This window comes from Esox lucius, chromosome 7 (genome assembly GCF_011004845.1).
Source record: "Esox lucius isolate fEsoLuc1 chromosome 7, fEsoLuc1.pri, whole genome shotgun sequence".
Classification (NCBI taxonomy): Eukaryota; Metazoa; Chordata; class Actinopteri; order Esociformes; family Esocidae; genus Esox; species Esox lucius.
Window position 1 is genome coordinate 36,455,766 of NC_047575.1, and position 21,331 is coordinate 36,477,096.

The 21,331-nt window shown below is 41.0% G+C and overlaps 1 protein-coding gene across 1 annotated transcript in view; it reads left to right on the forward strand.

Annotated features, from left to right (window-relative positions):
- Positions 1-2,708: 2,708 nt before the first annotated feature.
- Positions 2,709-21,331, forward strand: part of wwc1 (WW and C2 domain containing 1) — a 46,411-nt gene continuing 27,788 nt past the window's right edge. The window contains exons 1-10 of the mRNA XM_010870964.4: positions 2,709-3,167; positions 3,619-3,782; positions 7,151-7,260; positions 7,378-7,581; positions 8,068-8,144; positions 11,911-11,990; positions 16,130-16,259; positions 18,865-19,014; positions 19,235-19,305; positions 19,637-19,879. Of these exons, the coding sequence (XP_010869266.2) occupies positions 3,664-3,782; positions 7,151-7,260; positions 7,378-7,581; positions 8,068-8,144; positions 11,911-11,990; positions 16,130-16,259; positions 18,865-19,014; positions 19,235-19,305; positions 19,637-19,879 (1,184 nt within the window). The 5' untranslated portion in view covers positions 2,709-3,167; positions 3,619-3,663. The remainder of the gene's footprint in view (positions 3,168-3,618; positions 3,783-7,150; positions 7,261-7,377; positions 7,582-8,067; positions 8,145-11,910; positions 11,991-16,129; positions 16,260-18,864; positions 19,015-19,234; positions 19,306-19,636; positions 19,880-21,331) is intronic.

Consider the following 21,331-nt stretch of genomic DNA (forward strand, 5'->3'; position numbering starts at 1 on the left):
AGCCAATCTAGCCAGCACAATGACTAGACGTCTGGTAGCATGATGGCAGAAACCACCAACGCCAAGTAATTTCATTAACGCAGTAGTTAGCAATTGCACTAGGCTAGAGATGGTTAGTAATTTCCGTCAAACTACATGCTGAGACAACACATAGTGTCCAAGTTCTATTTACTCGGGAAGTAGGTTGCAGGGCCCTACTAAAAGACAACGTTAGTACGTTTGTGTGTACGATCACAGTAGTAACGTGCAGTTTGCGAACGATTCATTTTTACCGACTCGAGAGTAGCAAATAATTTTAGTAACTATTCAGCTATGTCGTAGGCTACATTCGAACGGTTGGCAGCGTATTTTTCATATACAAAATTATCTGAGAAATACATCAAGCAGTAGGCCATAAATTCGTGATTAGAACTGGTAATTGGACACATGGTACAATAATGAATTTAGTTTGAACTTGGCATCATTAGGCCTAAATAACAGGTTGCATCGGTACTTGATCGGCAGAGGGCAGTATTCATTTACATCTTTCGTCTCCGCTTATCAACGCTGTTAATACCGCTCAGGTGGATGCGATGCCAGAGAGCTGGACCTTATATTTACAGTCTATGAGCTGGACTCATGAAAACATATGTTTTTTGTATCTATACATTTAAAATAATAACAATAATGATTTTCAGAATATTTTTTTCAAAGGAGTTTAAACAAATAAGACAAATAATCAGGTAGAAACTGTGGTGAAATTATAATAAACGTAAAATTTTACAACTTAATTATCTCAAAAGTTGTTTTTTTTGTCCAAGTGTGTTTTAAATAGAGCTAATACCAGCACAATGTAGCAGATTATATGGTCCCAAACAAATGAGGTTGCCAACAATGTTCAATGATTCAATAAGATGGGAATGCTATTCCTTGCCTAATATAATTACTACATTCACTGTGAATATAGCATTACGTTTTTTCACTACATTTAATTTCAACAAAAATAAATATTGCTGTGTAATTGGTCCCAACTGAGCAAATCTGGTTAAATTCGGTTTCCTATTTAGTCACTAATGTTATTTTCAAGCCCATTTCCAAAAAAGGCGGGATGCTGTGTAAAATGGAAACAGAATGCAAAGATGTGCAAATCATTTAATCCCTATATTCAATAGAAAATAGTACAAAAACAACATATCAAATGTTCAAACTGAAAAAAGTTACTTTTCCTTGAAAAAGAAATGACCACTTTGAATTTGATGCCAGCAACACATTTAAAAAAAGCTCTGGGCCTGAGCTCATTTAAGATGGACTGAGGCAAAGTGAAAAAGCTCTGGGCCTGAGCTCATTTAAGATGGACAGAGGCAAAGTGAAAAAGCTCTGGGCCTGAGCTCATTTAAGATGGACTGAGGCAAAGTGAAAAAGCTCTGGGCCTGAGCTCATTTAAGATGGACAGAGGCAAAGTGAAAAAGCTCTGGGCCTGAGCTCATTTAAGATGGACAGAGGCAAAGTGAAAAGCTCTCCGGTGGTGAGACAAATAAAAATGTGAAATTACTTTTGGCAATCGGCCGCGTCTTCCGAACTAAAGAGGAGAGGGACCATCCGGCTTGTTATTGGTGCACAGTTCAAAAGCCTACATCTGTGATGGTGTGGGGGGACATTAGTGCAAATGACTTCCGCATCTGTGAAGGCACCATTTATGCTGAAGAATATATACAGGTTTGGAGCAACATATGCTGCCATCTAGACATTGTCTTTTTCAGGGAAGGCCTTGCTTACTTCAGCAAGACCATGCCAATCCATATTCTGCTGGTATTACAATAGCATGGCTTTCTAGGAAAAGAGTCCAGATGCTAAACTGGCTTGCTTGTAGTCCAGACCTGTCAACCATTGAAAACATTTGGCACATTATGAAACGAAAAATACGACGAAGGAGACCCTGAACTGTTGTCCAGCTTCAATCCTATATCAAGCAAAAGTGTTATCACATTTCAGTTTCAGAACTACAGCAATTGGTCTCCTTAGTTCCCAAACGCACCTCTTGTAAAAGAGCTATTTAGTGCTATTTGTGACTAAACCATTAAAATATGATGGAAGCACACTGACTTCGTTTAAAACACTCCACTGGTGGAGACATTTGTATATATATATTTTTTTTTTTACAGATATTTGAATGTTAACTTGAAAATGGGTTCCCATTTGCATGGAAACTTGGCTTCTGATTATGACATTTCTGGTTGCATCTCAACTAACTTTGATTTATCGACCAATGATGTGATCGACCTACAATCCATCCACTGACATCTGGTGCATTTTTGTATGTATTTACTTATTTCTAACCAAATTTAGGTTTGGTCCTAGGCATATCATGAATAACATTATTTCATTTGTGATCAGATGCATTTTTAACCAAGAGCAGCGTGTCCTAGAGTGAACAGTGACATCAAATGACCCACACCTTATATAATAACTGTTTTCGTGTTTTTGTAAGTTATAAAACTTTGACCATGGGAGGGCGTCATGCACATTTCTCAACAGCTTGATTCATAAAGCAAAACAAAAAAGGTTTACATTTATAAATTAATTATTTATTTAGTTATCTCATATGGGCCTGTTAAGTGCCCGATATAATGGGAGAATTCCGCATTAACAACAAGACTTTAGGAACATGGTTGGGAAAATGTAGGGCACAGAAGCACCTGTATGACGTAATTCAACAGCATCGCGAGCCTTCGAGATCTCCGCAACACAATTGCCTATGGTCTACTTTGGAAGGGAGATTTGCTACTGGCCCTTTAAGTAAAAATGGAACATTTAAACAAACGATATACATAGAAAATAATTTTCATTTACATTTTTCAGCAACATTTACCGTGAATGTGAAGGTACATGCCGCTTTATGAAATCTACAGTTTAATAGCGCACGAGAGGATTTGCTAGCTGACTAGGTAGCATCATTCACGCTAGCTAAACATGGTGGCCCGTGAGAGGAAAGGGGTTTAAAATGTTTTAAGAAAAGCTGGATGGTGTTGCGTTTTTGCAGCTTTTCTACATGTGCAATGCTGAAAACCTTGCCCGGATTTGCAGTCTTCAAATGCACTTTTTGGTTGATCTGAGTTTCCAGAAAGGAGTCAAGCTGTCCCGACACATTGCATGCCATGGACCATGGACCACCCGCTTGAAAAGTTATAGTTAAGTTGGTCATTTTCGTTATGTTGTACTATTTATTATACATTGGTAGACGAACAAGTAAGCATTAACCCACGACGGGTTCAAATGCGCATTAACCGGGATTTGTCTGCTGGATCGTCACGTATTTACGCTATTCCAACGCGCGCATGGTTACTTTGTTACTGCTGAGCTAAACGGCTACAAAATAACCTATATTCGGCAAATAAGTGATTTGTCCATCTGCGCTGCAAACATTGTTTCATCATTTAACATTGTATCAGAAAACTCCCACGGTTTGTCGAACCTTTGCCAGTCATACTCTGGAAACATTAACCGCGATCCATTATGGATTATCAAATAATCCAACACGAACCCAGGCTAGCATTTATTAATTGATGGACGCGAATGATGGTTTTCACATTTGGGATTTTAAGATACTCCATATAACAAGACACGGTTTACCTTCGATAGAAATTAGAGGACTTGCAGAGAATATTACATGGAGACTCGTCTGACATGCCAAGGAAGGAGTTACCACTACCAGAGGGTTGGGAAGAAGCCCGGGATTTTGATGGGAAAGTCTACTACATCGACCACATCAATCACGCCACTAGTTGGATTGATCCAAGGGACAGGTATGTTATACAATAATTATTGGTATTACATCTTCTATGGAAAGCGTAGAGAGCAGTGAGTTGAGTTGATAGATTGATACGTGCTATCAACAACCGACAGCATTCATCAGTTGTTCAGAACTAATGGTTTACAAAGGCTATAAATCCAGCCTGGATATGATCGGGGGAAAAACGAAGATTGTCCTCGAGTGTGATTTGCATTCCTGTAATTGGAAAATAGCCATCGAGTTGTGAATTAGCCTACTGTTTTCCCTAGTAAGCTTTTTCTCTAATAGGCTTACAGTTGCCTACAAAGCATGTAGTGCTTAGAAGGGCGTCATGACAGGGTCTCGTTTGTACAGAAACTCTGTCAACCATAGACTGTGGAACTAATTTTGTTTTACCAGAGTCCCCTTGGACTTTGACACAAAATCTTTTGAATAGCTTAGTTCAGGAATGCTGAAGAGTATGGGAGTTTTTTCTTATTATTATGCTTTGGTTTAGTATAAGAGTAGGCATTATATACCTGATTTGAAAATCGTCTTTGTGTCAAAAGCAAGCCCTCTTCGTGCCAATGTTGTCATTAACACTCCGCACCATTACAAAAAGCCAATGACATGACAGACATAGACTACCAAACTGCCCTCCTCCCCGGTGATGGACCAAACAATACCCAGATGGCGGAACTTTGTCAGCGAGAAAGAGAAAGGGTCACTGTAAATTGTCTGTCCTGCACCCCATTCCCTACACTGTTCACGGGTGTGTTTCGGGCACAGGGAAACATGAAGAAGTTGGCCCAGAGTGCTAAGTCTGAAATGAGAGACAGGCATTCTAGAATGTGTGGAATCTGACTGAAATAACCTGACATCCAGACACTTCTACATTTCTTTCCACCACAGTTCAACACTGGAACATATCTTTGGTCGTGCTGAGCAACAGCTGGTGGGGAGTTATGGTTAGGAGGCCTTATGATAATGATGATTATTATACATTCGTATTACGCTGGGTTGACCTACTGGCAAAAATGTGAGGCCAAAAATGCTTCTTACCGTGCAACCAAGAAGAGCCAAGGAATCCGCCTACTGTGACAAAATTGCTATCACCCAGCTTTTATACAGGTATCAAAGCTGTATTCTACAAATAGTAGAGGCCAAATAGTCTAAATACAAAGTATTCCAAAGTTTTTATTGTAGCTTGGTAATTTGACCCTGTAGTAAAGGCATTTGTCTTTGGAATCCATTTTCTATCAATCCTGAGGAATGTTTGCATTTAAGCTTAAGAATTAAGCCTGTTAGACTTAATGGAGATGGTAACTGGAGGACTCAGCCCAACAGTCATACCACACAAATCTGGCAGGCCTCTGACCTGTCAGTGGCTCTCTTGGCTGCTTTCGCATACCTCAGCCAGCCATATTGTTTATCCACCCTTATGGTGACGCACCCAACACATTCTGTCAGGTGAATGGAATGTTATCTGCCAGATACCGAGCTGTTGCCAGGGGAGCTAAAGCAGCTAGCAGCAGCTCTACTTTATTGTTGGACCTTGAGCGCGATGAAATGTAGGTTGCAGCCTCATACATTTGCGTTGAGGAATTTATAGTGTGTTGAATGAAAGTGTCTGACTCATCATTCAGTTATGCTCCCCTTGTTTGCACTTGGCCACGCACTTTATCACTTTGCATTACAGTATGGTCTAGGTTGTTTACTCTGTATGCAAACCCGCCTGGTGTTTTTCACCTCTGACCCCCAGTCCACTAGTTAGTAATACCACTGCTCACCAGGAAAGGCCAGACCCCCTGTTTTTGTGTGAAACACTTGGTTTAGGGATTAAACCTTAAAAACCAACAGCTAGGGGCCTCAGAAAGCCACTATTGCTGGGTCTACTCCATCTGCTTGGAGAACTGTAAGTTACTCATGCATACCTCCCGTACAGTATGGCAGGTTTATGGGTATGAGTATATATAAAAACAACATCATGATGAACCCTATTCTCTAGGAAATTATTTGCTAATGGTTCTGGATTTCAGTCTATAGTAATGGTTGATTTGTTTTTTCTTGCTGCTCACAAAGTCAGTAATACTGTAGAAGCCTTGGGCTGGTCCCACACTACCCAAATAAGTTAGTACTGTCTGAAAAGATAAAGAGATGTCGAACCTGGTTTCCACTCCAGGCAGATTGGAAGAGTTCTTGCATTCCAATGAACAACCAGTGAGTGCCTCATGCTCATCTTAGGGCCTATTTAAAGCTCTTTGGTTGGCCTAGTGAGACAGTCAGTGCTGCTCAGACGGTAATGATGATGAGTGATGAGTTCAGCCATCAGCTCTGAGTGATTAGGGATTGGATTTGCAAGGATGAGAGGACAGCGACAGTAGAGTAATTCAAATAATGGGATGATGCACTCACAGTCAGTCAAAGGACCGGGGACCAGCAGCCTGCTTTTTGGGGATTTGAGTTTGTTCTCCACAAAGCCTTTTCCCTCAGAGAGATACATTAACACTGAGGCTACAGGGGTCTGTGCTAGCTATTTTCATTATTAATTAAGTCAAAAGGAACCTGTTTGACTTCACCCTCAGCCAAAGGCTCAATAACCAGGGCGATATCTGCAGTCTACAGAAGAGAGAGACTGTGCAAAAGAAAAGACTGAGACTACGATGTAGGCTGAGTCACTGAGAACTTTGTCATATGCTTGGATATTAGCATATGTATTCTGTTCTTTAGCTTAGGGTTTCATATCGATGGAAATTAGGATGTATTTGTGATCCTGGTTGTGCAATGACCAGCATGGATAAGACCGTTAAAGTAACCTATTCAAAGCCCACTTCAGCTCATGTAAAGACGCTGAAACCACAATTTGTTTGTCTGTTACCCAGCAAATAGTTCACTGTTTTGTTGGCAGATTGCACATTGGTCTTGTATTGTTTTTTGGCGCGTATTGGAACTGTTGGCATGGTACTTCTGAGGTGGTTTTTGGAAGGCCTAAAGGGGTTGCCTCAGAAACCTCCAGGCGGTGTGTTAACACTAGTTGTGGGGTGCCAGGTCCTAACTTCCGACTATTGTGCTTTGCAAGCCAGGTGAATAGAGGCCAATTCCAAGTAGGCCCCTCTATTAGAGACACACACCTCCACCAGCACAAACAAACACACTGCCCAAACACACCACACCCACAAACATAAAGACACACCCTACCTGCCCCACACAAATGCAAACATACAGAAACACACATAAAAATGACACAAACCCCAATGCAGCGCTAGCAGTCCTCCGTGACAACCAAATTATCTCGTGTATCTAGGCATGCGTGCTGCATGGTCATCCTGATTTCCATTTTGGTGTGACCGCTCTGTTTTGAACGGCCAGCTCACCGCCTGTTCTTGTGTGTGTGATTTTCAGACACACTAAACCTCTGACGTTTGCTGACTGCATTGGAGATGAACTGCCTGTGGGTTGGGAGGAGGTGTACGACCCCAGTGTCGGGGCCTACTACGTGGACCATAACACAAGTGAGTCCGGATATGCAGTTCCCTGTGTCATTGGAACTTCCAGCGTCCATGTTTATCATAATTGTGCTAATACGCATCTGCCTCCCCTTGGTGTCCCGCCTCCGTTATGCCCGTCAGAGAGCACTCAGCTTGAGGACCCACGAGCCCAGTGGCAGCGGGAGCAGGAGATCATGCTGCGGGAGTACCTGGATGTGGCCAAGGACGCGTTGAGCGCCCAGAAGGAACTCTACCAGGTGAAGGAGCAGCGTCTGTGCCTGGCCCAGCAAGAGTACCGTCAGCTCAACGATGCCTGGAGGGACAAGTCCACCTCCCAGACCAGCTGTAAGCACCAGGACCAGCCAAGGGGAGGGGTGGCTGAAGGGAGAGGGTTTCAGATGGCCTGGGTGATGAGGTGGCCAAAGGAAGAGGGTTTCAGATGGCCTGGGTGGTGGGGTGGGGGTGTGAGAATGGAGACAGGAGACAGAGTGACAGAGAGACCAGGAAGCTTGAACAGGTATATGGAATGGGCAAGGAATGACTAGGCGTAAAGGGGATGAGCAGTTAAGTGAAAGGGGTAGTGTTCTGTGAAAAGGGGTCTTCTGCAACTTGATCACATATGTGCAGCACATCTCATTCAGGTTGTCAATTATAAAATGAAACAAGTTTGCATATATGATAAACTACAAGTTTGAGTCCATTCCTCTGTCTTTGTTCAGACTAGAAGTGGTTATTCCCAGTGGGTTCACAAGGCACAATGGATTGATGAAAAGGCCTTGAAGTTGAGTAGAACGATATCATGGATTTAATAACACTAAATCTTACCCACAGTGAATTCTAGATCATCCTCCAGCAGTAAATACGACCCAGAAATCCTCAAAGCCGAGATTGTCACTTCCAAAAGTAGGGTAAGAAATGACTCGCCCAAACACTGTCCATTTACTGAATCTGTGTCCATGTACTGCAATTGCTTTCCTTGTGTTCAGTCACATAAGAAACTTGTGTAGTCTTATGATCTTATTTGTTTTCACCTAGTGTTCAACCTAAAATCATGTTTGCGTGTAATTACCCATACCTGGGCCATATTGGCCCAGGGTGTCTTATTTCACAATAAGCCATCCTTTAATTCTCCCCGGACCTGGAGTTAGCATCACGGCAAGTGCTCAAAAAAACACTTCAAACTATAACCCTGCTTCCACAAATGTTGCATAAAATGTGAATACAAACAGAATGAATTGATGTGCAAATCATGAATCCCTATATCTCATAGAAAACAGTACAAAGACGACACATCAAATGTTGAAACTGAGCTATTCTATTGTTTACACACACCCATTTTGATGCCAGCAGCACGTTTAAAAAATGTTGGGACGGGCATGTTTACCACTGTGTTGCATCATCTCTTTTAACAATACTCTGTAAGCGTTTGGGAACTGAGGAGACCAATTTTTTTAGTTTTGAAAGTGAAATGTATTCCCATTCTTGCTTGATATAGGATTGGAGCTGCTGAAAAGTTCAGTGTCTCCTTTGTCATATTTTATGTTTCATATTTCATCAAATATTTTCAATAGGGGACAGGTCTGGACTGCAGGCAGGCCAGTTTAGCACCTGGACTCTTACTACACAGCCATGATGTTGTGATATGTGCAGAATGTGGTATGGCATTGTCTTGTTGAAATAAGCAAGGCCTTACTTGAAAAAGACGTTGTCCGGATGGCAGCATACACTTGGGTCCGGAAGTAATTGGATACTGAAACAAGTTTTGTTATTTTCCAAAATAAATTCAAGTTACAGTTAAATAATGAATATGCGCTTAAAGTGCAATCTCTCAGCTTTAATTTGAGGGTATTCACATCCAGGAAGGGTTTAGGAAGTACAGCTCTTTGATATGTAGCCTCCTCTTTTTCAAGGGACCAAAAGTAATTGACTCAAAAGCTGTTTCATGGACAGGTGTGGGCTATTCCTTCATTATTTCTTCATCAATTAAACAGGTAGAAGGTCTGGAGTTGATTCCAGGTGTGGCATTCACATTTGGAAGCTGTTGCTGTGAACCCACAACATTCGGTCAAAGGAGCTCTCAAGGCAACTGAAACAGGCCATCCATAGGCTGCAAAAAAAATAATCTGAGAGATAGCAGAAACAATAGGAGTTGCCAGATCATCAGTCTGGTACATTCTGAGGAAAAAAACAACACACTGGTGAGCTCTGCAACATAAAACGGCCTGGACATCCACGGAAGACATCAATGGTGGATGATCATCGGATCCTTTCCATGATAAAGAAAATTCCCTTCATAACATCCAGCCAAGTGAAGAACACTCCCCAGGAGGTAGGCATGTGTGTGTCAGAATTGATGGGAAGAAAAAAGTATGGAGAAGGCTTGGAATGGATCATGATCCGAAGCATACCATATCATCTGTAAAACACAGTGGAGGCAGTGTGATGGCATGGGCATGCATGGCTTCCAATGGCATTGGGTCACTAGTGTTTGTTTATTGATGATGTGACAGAAGAGAGAAGCAGCTGGATTAATTCTGAAGTATGTAGGGATATATTGTTTGCTCAGATTCAGCCAAATTCAGCGAAGTTGATTGGACGGCGCTTCGCTTTACAGATGAACTGATGAACCAAAACATACTGAGAAAACAACCCAGGAGTTTTTTAAGGCAAAGAAGTGGAATATTCTGCAATGGCCTAGTCAATTACCTGACCTCAACCCAATCGAGCATGCATTTCACTTGCTGAAGACTAAACTGATGTCAGAAAGACCTATGAGCAAACAACAACAGAGCCAAAATTATCAAAATTGTGTCTGTGTCCAAATATTTCCGGTCCTATTTGTATGTTGGTCCAAAACCTGTATATATTGTTCAGCCTTAATAGTACCTTCAGAGATGTGCAAGTCACCCATGCCTGGTTCACTAACGCACCCCCATATCATTACAGATTCTGGCTTTTGAACTGTGCGCTGATAGCCAGCTTGGTGGTCACTCCCCTCTTTACTGCACAGGACGTGGCATCCATGATTCCCAAATATAATTTCAAATTTTGATTTGTCAGACCACAGGACAGTTTTTCACTTTGCCTCCAATCCATCTTAAATGAGACCAAGTCCACAAAACCTTCCTTTTTGTGGTGGCAGTTCTGGATCTTGTTTATGTATGGTTTATTCTTTGTATGGTAGAGTGTTAATTTCTCAGTATTCTCTGAATCTTTTGATGATTTTATGTTGAGGAACCTTACTTCTAAACTGTTGCACTATTTGCCTGCACAGTCTTTCAGAGTGGTGAACATCTGTCCTCAATTCTGACACACCCATCCTCTCTGGGGTGATCTTTTAATACCCAATCATGTTATTGACCTGTTGCCAATTGACCTAAATAGTTTAGTTTTTAGCATGACTTCTGTTGCATCAGTCCCAAAGTTTTTGGAAACGTGTTGCTGGCATCAAATTCAAAGTGGCCATATTTTTCAAGAAACAATAAAATGTCTCAGTATCTACATTTGATATGTTGTCTTTTTACCACTTTCTATTGAATATAGGGTTTAAATGCCCGTCATTGCATACTTTTTTTCCTTTACATTTTACACAGCGGACCAACTTTCTTGGGAACAGGGTTGTAAATATTGTAGTCTGAATCGCTAGCATCATTTGTTTTGATTGCATACTGCCAAAATAGCAACTGGAATTTGTTTAGTCCCACTATTTTCCCTAGCCTCATCATCTGTTGCTCAATGATGCATCAAAATATAACAGCACACAGTGCATTTTCTCCAAATTTTGTGACTTAATTTATCATTCCTTATACACACAATATCCAAAACGATGAAGCAAAAGCTTCTTTTTAGACCTTTGTCCCAGTTTATTGAAAATGGAAAAACACAAATATTATATATTCAGACCTTTTGCCAGACATGGAGTCCAACTATGGCAAATTCAATTGAAAGGCTCACCCCTGACTATGTAAGGTCCCACACTTCAGTGTCAAATTGTGTTTATTTTTTTGCATTTTCAGTTTTGGAAATTTAAAGGAATGCTAGGTGAATCCACACAGCATAGTAGTGAGTGCATTGTAATCATGTGTTGATCTTCAACCTGCTGTCTAGTTGACACAATGAGGCAAGGCCATAATTGGACATCAGACACTGAGAAATGTATAGGGAAGAAATACTTTTTTAAATAAAAAAGATATACTGCTCCGGAAAACATTTTTCTTTCCTTTCCAAAAAAGTAGAATTTTTAAGTGAGGAACAGAAGCGTTAAATTTGCAGTGGTCTCTTAATTTTAACCCTTCTGTTCCTCATTCAAAAACTTCCTTTTTAACTTTTTTGGAAAAGCAAGAAAAAGGTGCAGTGGTCTCTTAATTTTTGATATATATAAGTGGCCCATCAAGTCTTTCATAGCATGTCAATGTTTTAATCAAACTACTATATGAATCTGACCAACCTATGCCTGCAACTGTACTTACCGTAAACACATTTTATTTATATAAATTTGAAATTTATATAAATACATTATATAGCTTATTATATAGCAAAATAATGTATATAATAAGATATATTTATAGTTTCTTTGTTCGGAATAAGCAAAATATAATAATGTTCAATGTAATCTGTGTCCTTATTTCAAGTTTATTCAAGTTTAATAACTACTCCTGGGTTTTTCACTCTCAGGTGAATAAGCTGAAGAGGGACCTAGCCTGCATGAAACAAGAGTTGGAGTTCAAAGAGCAGGGCTTTGAAACATTGAAAGAGTAAGTGCAACCCAACCATATAATGTCAATTTCAGTGTAATAGTTGCAGGCTTCTGCTTTTCTTTTATACAGTTGAAGTAGCCTCATTGTTAAATCTGCATTAGGTAGGATTTTATTTCAATAATAAATACAATTTCTGTCTTCTATAAACTTGTTGTGTAAGTTAATGTAACCTCTAAGAGTTGTTTAGCAACACAGACTGTTCTGTGCCGGTGGAATGTCAATTTATTATTTTTGGAGCATGCCGCTACTTTCCAGCCAATTCTGTTCCAGCAATCCCATTCTAGCCAATCACCTTCTGTGAGGCAGGCCTTCCAGCCTTGGCTTGTTTTGTGAATGCTCATTTTACCTCTGAGTTATCGCTTTTTTTTTTGGATCAGGTCATTTTATTTTTCATATTATTATTCAGAACTTCATTCTCTATTGGGCATTAGTGCAGAAATGCAAATTGCTGTAGTTGTTTTTTCTGAAGAAATCCTACCTAGTGCAGCTTTAACCTTTCAACTCAATTGAGTACCCCTTCTCGCACTAGTTGAAAAGGCAACTCACTGACAGTGAAATTCATTCATCATGGTCATTTTAACATGGACACATATCATCACTCTTCTTGCATGTGAAACACATTTGTATTCACAGTGAAGAGCTTTTACTAGGTTTTTAGGGAGTTGTAGTCCCATAGGCGTAGACACTTGTAGACAGCCAAGAGACCAGGGGGGGCAGAATGAAGAACTTGGGTGTGGATTGATATACTGTGCATTATTTTCCGGTCGTTGCTTGATCATTGTGGTTTTGGCTGTGTATGTTTCTATGCACTTCAAAGTGACAACTGCTGATGTAAAAGGACTTTATACAGTATGTTATTGATTAATACATTGAAGTGGGGAGGGTGTAGTTCCCCTTGCTGCTCCATAGACCAGCGCTATGGTCTTTTGCGTTGGGTTTTTCCTGCCTGAAAATTAGTCTAAGGTGGTACCCCAACGCCGGCTACCCGCGCTCTACTGGACACCCCTCTGTGATATACTTTATATAATATCTGGCCACTTATAGTGTGAAATCTGCCCACTTGAGCTGCTAATGCACACCACAATGTCCTCCCTAATACAATAGCAACCGAAAAACGAGCAATAAATCTATTCTTTACATATCAACATGTTACATATATGTTTTTTTTTTTTTTTTTTTTTTTTAAACATATGTAGGATTTTACCTTGGTGTTTTTTTTGTTCTTGTATGCCTGTCCAGGAGTAGTATTCGATTTAAGTGCATCCAGCCTATAGTTTCTGCTTGGCTATTTTCCAAACTCAGTGGCTCCCCAATGCTTCTAGCATACAGAGCATATCATTCCCTCTTCATTATGTCTGAGCCCCCTGAAAAAATGTAGCCATTGAGCATCAAGACCGTGTTTATTAGAAGATCTGGGAATCACATAAATAAATATGAAATCACTCATCAGGCTTTATAATTAATCACAGTCAGTATTATTGTTGTCTATTTTCATTGTTACACCATGTTCTTGTAAATTTGACTTGCATTAAAAACGCATCAGAGCTGTAGGCCTATATATTACAGCCTTGTTGGGATGCTTTTCCCTCCATCCTTTCCTTGTCAACGCATTATTTATCCCCTTCTTTCGACTTCCTACAGCTGTAGGCAACTTGGCTATGCTGCTTGCGCATCCAGCGTCCTTTTTCTTTCCTTTCCAAAAAAGTTGAAAAAGGAGGTTCTGAGTGAGGAACAGAAGGGTTAAAATTAAGAGACCACTGCAAATTGAATGCTTCTGTTCCTCACTCAAAACTATCCATTTCAACTTTTTTGGAAAGGAAAGAAAAAGGTGCAGAGGTCTCTTAATTTTTTCTGGCGCTATATTTATATTGTTAGTGACTAACATATGTTAATTGTATATTTTTACACTGTATATTGCATATAAAATGTTGTTCCGGACGGTAGCCTACAAACCCTAATCAAATCGTCTTTTCACCAGTCATCTTTGTCTGTCTCGCAAAAACTCTATTGAAAGAAATCTTCTACTAAACGTCATCTGAAACGTTAACCAATGTTATGCGGATTGGATGTAGTTTGGGCCTTAAGTCTATATTTTGACTTAGGTGTAAAAGAACGTTATTCATCTCTGCGACGTCATGCATGGTTGCCAGATCATTGACCGTAAACCAGGAAATCCGAATATGCAAGGTTGCTATTCATATATATTTTCAGATTCAAATACAGAATTTACACATTTAATACATTTCTGAATGTTTTTTGACCCTCCATTCAACATTTTTTGTCCTAAACTGGCTTTACCCAAAGACAATACCTCAAGAACTTTATACAGTATCTCACAAGTGAGTACACCCCTCACATTTTTGCTAATATTTGATTATATCTTTTCATGTGACAACACGGAAGAAATGGCACTTTGCTATACAAGCTGTATACTCACTATTTTAAATTGTAGCAGTGTAAATTTGCTGTCCCCTCAAAATAACTCAACACACAGACCTTAAAGTCTAAACCGCTGGCAACAAAATTGAGTACACCCCTAAGTGAAAATGTCCAAGACCTTGTAACACTAACAAGTCATGACACCGGGGAGGGTTTTGAGCCCAATTTGGACATTTTTACTTGGGGGTGTACTCACTTTTGTGAGATACTGTAACATAAGAACAAAATATAATGTCTATTCTTACAGCTTCCATTTCTGCTGAGATGGAAAAGGCTTAGAGAGGATTCACTTGTTCTAGTTTTCTTTGGCCTCTAACGGAGGACTGCTCCCTTCCCGTGCCCATTTTCTCCCTCCCTCCCTCCCTCCCTCCCTCATTTGCTCTCGGAAGAATGTGGAAAAACCTGTTATTCCGCTGCAAGCACGACTTGCTGATGACCGGCTTTACATATTTGCTGCTTCCATTGACGGTCTCTCCCTGTGCTGGTGACAGTTGGGCCTTCAGGCTTTGTCTTCACTCCACCCCTGTAGCCTTGGAATCCAGTTTAGTTCCTGTCCTGTATCCTTCCTTTTTGTTTGCTCCTGATTATATTAGATTAAGGCGGGTTTTAAAGTGTCAGTGTTGGATTGTCTTAGTGAAATGATTACTGACCCTCCATAAGAATGTTTTGTGTAGTTCATGTTGCTGTCTGAATCATCTATTGTAGTTGTCCTCTCTGACATTGTTTCTCCTTGGTTTAGTTTGGTACTGCAGGTGTTAGGCCCACCACTAGGACGAATCTATCTGAACCCGGAGGACTGGCTTCACTTTTGATATATGTGATTGACCCTTGCTGTAGGCAAGCGTGAGTTTTTTTTCTGATACCGGCATTAAAGGGGAATAATGACAAATCTGCAATTTGTCTAAGTTCATGAATCGCTTGAAGTATCGCTTGAAGAGACTCTCTCTATGAACATTTGAAGTCTCTCACTCATGGAGCCCAGGGTCGAGCTAGCCTGAATGTAGCATCAATTTGTTATATTGCTCTCCCCCACTAAAGTGATTTGATGGAACTTTGTGTGAGTGAAAAACTGTTCTGTCACTGTGAGGCCAACATTGGAGAACCTCAATCGATTGTGGTACACACCATATACATTTTATGTGATGAATGTCCTTTGCGGGTTTTAAAGTTGACCTTTTCTGGCATCGCCTTCATAAACAGCTTATGGGCTTACTGCACAAGCCAACCAGACGTCTTTAGAAATGTTCGAAAAGGTACAACTTGACGTTTCATAAATACCATCGGGCACAAAAGTTAGAGCGGCATCGGGATTTCAGTTAGAGGTAAATGCCACGGACAATTCCTTATTGTTTAATAATATACCTGTTTTCTCAAATGTTTTTTCTGCTGCCAAATATGCTTTGTTTTTGTGTTTATGAACCTTTACTTTTATAGAAAATGATTAGATCAATTAACATGTGAAGATGATAATTCCATAAAGCCAAATCTTTGACGAATGTATTTAGAAAGTTGTAGCTCAGCTTCAGGAAAGATGACAAACCAAAAATTTGCTAGATCATTTTTACCTTTCAAGTTAAGATATAGGTCTGAGGCCCCATGAACTAGGTTTGAAACTTGTGACCTACGTACATCTGTTTATTCTGTTCCTACCTCATCATTTCTTTCCTCGCTCATCTCTCTTGCTCCCTTCCCTCCAGGATCAACCTCAAGGTTTCCATTGCGCCATATGGCTTCAAGCTCCATGAGGCACAGGCCATCCTGAACGAGGTCAAGTCCATTCGGGATGCCATCAGCTCTGGGGAGAAGGAGAAGCAGGAGCTCATGCAGGTATGAAGACATGGGAGGAGGGTGTCATAAAGCAGTAGGAGGAGAAGGTGGCTAGCTGTTGCTTTAGTGGTGTGCTGCGATGGGTGGATGACAACGCAGGAGGGTGTGTGGACAGATGGAGAGAATAAAAAAGGAAAAGAGGATATGGAGCAGGTACACACTGTCTTTTCTCACCCTGCTCAGGAAGTCTCCTCTGGAGCATCACCCCCCTCTGCCTCTCTTTCACGCTGCCTCTATCTCCCCTCATGTCCCCGCGTCTCCTGGGCTGAATGAGTCAGACAGTATATATGATGAGGCGGATAGACTCATATATTTTTCTGCCCCACTTTACAGCTCAATCAATGAAGCAGCAGTAGTAGGCTGAGTGTTTTAGAGGCTGAGCGGTGTGTTGTTGGTAGACACCGGCTTTCTCCATGCTTCCTCGTCTGCAATTGCTGAGGAATCAACCCTGAATGATCTTGCATGTGGGCGCACACACACACACACACACACACACACACACACACACACACACACACACACACACACACGAACATCTAAGTATTTTAGAAAAAGAGTTGTAATTTCCATTTAACATCCTGTTTTTCCTAATCCTTACCAATAACCTCTAACCCCTAACCCTAATTTTAACTGTAACCTTTAACCTCAATCTAAGACTAATTGCCTTCTTTCTTGTGGAGCCCGATGATTGTTTTTTAGTTCCCACCAGTTCTGCATTTTTGGGGATTTTACAAGAACTGTGCTCCTCACAACAAAAAGAGACAGTAAATCTTTGGCAATAAACTATTTTCTCCAATTTTCCCTAGGAGCGTTGTGTGGCAGCCCACTTCATTGAGTGTTTGGCCAGATTCAGAGAGCCCACCATATATCTCAGGATGCTTTCTCCATTTCACATAAAATACTCTATTAATAATATATAATATATGAATTAATAGAAGATACTTTTATAATAATTGCATAATATTATTTAAACAGGATTCACGTTCTCAGAAATTAGACAAGAGTGTGGACTTTCCAACCAAGTTTAATGTACACAAAGTGAAGAGCAGCTTTTGAAGATACCCAAGCATTACTCAAATATACATGATAAACCATTGCAGGTACAGTTCAACAGATAAACATTTCACAATGTTTATGGAATCCTTGGTGGATTCTTCGATTTCTTCCATTACTTAAAGTTTGAAAGTGATCAAACACCAGAAGCCACTCCTCATACAGGCAAAACCACAATCCTTCTACTCAAGCAAGGACAGTGAGCTAGATCCTTATATATTAAGTTTAGGAACAATGAGTAATCGCAATTAATTAAGATGGTCCTTTTAGTGGGTCCTTCCCAACAAGAGGATTGAGCTACAGTAGGGCATGGCCTTGGAAGACTTTCAGTTAGGTGGACATTTTTTTAGCTGAATAAGTAAATAAATTCCTCACGTGCGAAGACAAAGAAATGTCACAGCTAAATATATGAACTGTCTCTGATCATTCTCCTAACTTCATTAAAATCATTAGTACACCGAGGGCCAGGGAGTCTTACTAGTAAATATAAGTGTATCACTGATAAAAGGCTAACAACTGTGATATCCTTCTTAAGCTTGTGTTCTCCTAAACAATTAATACCCAGAGTCCTGTAGACATTCCCCACCCCCATACCAATGAAGGCCAGCACAACGCACTACAGCTGTGGTTTTTAAATCTGGCCCTTGAAGCCAGTTCCACTCTAGTTTTCTTTGCAACCCCCTAATCAGGGACTTCTGTTTGGCTCTACCTCATCATTAATTGCCCCCACCTGGTAGCCTAGGTCTAATTAAGTTCCTGGTTAGGTAGTTGCAAGGATTTGTTTTTGTTGAGGTCCTGATTTGAATGCCACTGCAGTATATCAACTGCACATGACACTATCAGTCCAAATTATCTGTGCTAATACAGACATATCTGTCTCTAATTCTACATTAGCATTTATATTTCAGATACGTGAAAAATCTAAATTCCAATTCATCAGTTAGAATTAAAGAACAATTTCGCATTCAAACTGGAATTGATCACTTGAAAATCATAAGATTTTCATTTTGGAATTAGTCTATGCATTTCTTCATATTAGTTTATGACATAAAAAAGCAGAAATTGAGAAGCCATGTGCTGTCTTCCTTGGAATTTGCCCCCCCCCCCCGTCCCCCCCATCCCTCAACCAATCATCCACAGACTTTGCTGACAGGTCAGTTGTATGCCTGTCTGTCTGACCACAGTGTATGACGCCTGCCTTTATTAAGTGAGCTTTGTGTCCTCAGAGCTTCAGTTGCCCGTATTCTCTTCAGTTTTTACTTGAATTATTTAATTCAGTTGTTAAGATAATGTTATGCTTGTAGCGGTACCCGCATTCATAACCGTAGCGTACAGTACGGGTGGCTTTTTGGTTCGCATGTGAATTTGAATATATATATACCCTGCTACGCTGTGTGGAATGCCTTTCCAATAAGTCTTTTAGATTAGAAATGAAAGATTAGATGAACTCTGCACTTGTATGAGTAGATTGTTTGGCCTTTGTTGCGAAAAGCTTGTAATTTCAAACATCTGATTGGTCAAGCCTGTCCTGTGTCTGTCTCCTCTTCCGTAGAAACTAGCAGTGCTTAAAGATGGCTTCCAGTTGGACTCTGTGGGTTCTCAATCTGACCTGTGGGGCAGCAGCCCCTCCTTGGCCAACTCTGAGCTGTCCATACCTTGCCTGTACTCTGATACTGGATCCCAGACTGACATACCGGCTGATGTAAGAATGGGTCGTGTTTCCAGCTGACTGAATTTGTGAAGGAATGCCTGGGCAGCTCCTGTTTTTTTTTCTTTTCATTTCATTTGAAAATGTTTAGGCTCTGTGTGCCTTAATGAACAGGATCCTAGGAAGCATGCACAGATACTGGTTTTCACTCATCAGAATGTCGCTTTCTCATGCCGCACTTTGTCCCTGATTTCTATTATTATTTTTAATTCAGTTTGTGACCAACAACAACAAGTTGGCAGAGAAGGTGCGACTCAGTCTTAAATACGAAGAAGCAAAAAGAAGGTGACTTGTTTTAAATACAATACAACACATCATGAAGAAGCAGTATTGACTTTATAGCTTACTATAATCATTTATGAGGCATAATGTTGCAGTGTTTTTATTTATGTTTGTTATTTTCATATACGCTTACTATACTTACTGTAATGAATATACCTTATTACACCTTGTTTAAACCTTCTCTGTTCTTCACAATTATATCCTGGTATTGCTCATAGTTGTTACAGCCTGTCTTAGGTTTCCACGCTACGATTCAGCTTGTCAGTCACAGGGCTTTGGAACATGAGAACATAGAATGTGTGTGATCTGTATGTTCTCCGCCATCCGTTTGTAGGATTGCCTCCATCGAGGTGCAGATAGCCAAGTTGGACAGCGAGGCGTGGCCGGGGCTCCTCGACCCGGAGAGGGACCGTCTCATCCTCATCAACGAGAAGGAGGAGCTCCTGAAGGAGCTGCAGTATGTCAAGCCCTTTGAGAGAGCCCCCAACGACCAGGAGAAAATTGAGACGGAGAAGAAGAGGCTTCAGAGGGACCTGCAGGCTGCCAGGGACAACCAGAGCAAGGCCCTGACCGAGAGGTGAAAGGGGAGGGAGGGAGGGGTTGTATGGCTGCTCAGCAGTGCCACGTCGCCGTCAGCCCTCTCTAAACCCTTTAATATGAATATCGAGTGGGTGATTCTGTTATGGCAGTAGCTCTCCGTCCTTGTGTGATGTGAGGAAGACCAGAGTAAATGAGAGAGGAGAGAGGATGTGCAGCAGGCAAGGACGTGGGTGGGGCAGAGGGGTGGGTCACGCTTAAGACAAAAAAGCATGGGGGTGGGGGCAGACCCTGAGTTGGGCGGTCCCGGTTGGTGTAGTACAAGAGGTAGTAGAGGAGGTGGGTGTGTCAAGTGGGGTGGAGTATGAAGAGATTGACTGCTCGAGGTCAATGCTGGCAGTCAGACCTCCTTACACGGCGACTATTTCTGGAGGATTTACAAAGTATGCATCCGTGCATGCTTTTAGGGTCAGGTTAGACAAACTTTGCTGGCTACAACCTTCAGTAGCTACTTTATAGTTATTCTAAAATAAAACTGTTCATATTGTGATTATTTCTGGTGGATTTACGTATCCTTGCATGATTTTTGTGGTAATATAGGCTACATAAAAACCCCTTAGGCAGTAAAAGAGTAGTGGTTTCCACGGTTCACTTGTCTTTTCACTTGACGAAAAAAGTCAGTTATTGTCACATATTGAAAGTTATCATCATCTTCCGCTTATCCGGGGCCGGGTCGCGGGGGCAGCAGTCTAAGCAGAGATGCCCAGACTTCCCTCTCACTAGACACTTCCTCCAGCCGTTCCCAGGCCAGCCGGGAGACATAGTCCCTCCAGCGTGTCCTAGGTCTTCCCCGGGGTCTCCTCCCGGTGGGAGCTTCCCAGGACGGCGTTCCGGAGGCATCCGAAACAGATGCCCAAGCCACCTCAGCTTGAAAGTTATTGTATCAATGTAATTCACAAATGAAAGAAAAGCGAAAGTTTTTGTGCCATGAAATAGCTTTGGCTGTGTTAAGTTCATCTGCAGTCTCGCTAGCAATTGCTCAAATCTTATGACTATTCCAAGTAGTAAGTAGATACTAGTAAGCCTATTACTGGCTAATACTCTGTTAAAACGGCCTGTGGCAAAAGCCATACAGTTCATCGATGCTATTTGTGCCTGAGGTAAACTTAAACTGATTAACGTTTCTTATTAACACAAAGCTTAATGGTGTCTAGCGAAATACTCAAACTTGGCGTGATGTTAATGCATAACAAATTCTAATGTCTAATCTAATGTCAAGATGCTTTACCGACACCGGGCTAATGTATAGCACTGTGTTGTACTGGTTAAAGACACCGCGACTTACGTGGGAGTTGAGGGTTCCAATGTTGTTGGCCAATTAAAGTTAGTGAATTATCAACAAAAAAAATACATTTCGAAGACAAAGTCTAAACCTAATGCATACACAAGACCAAATGTTCTGCAGCTGCTTCTGCACTGCAGTGCTGCAAGC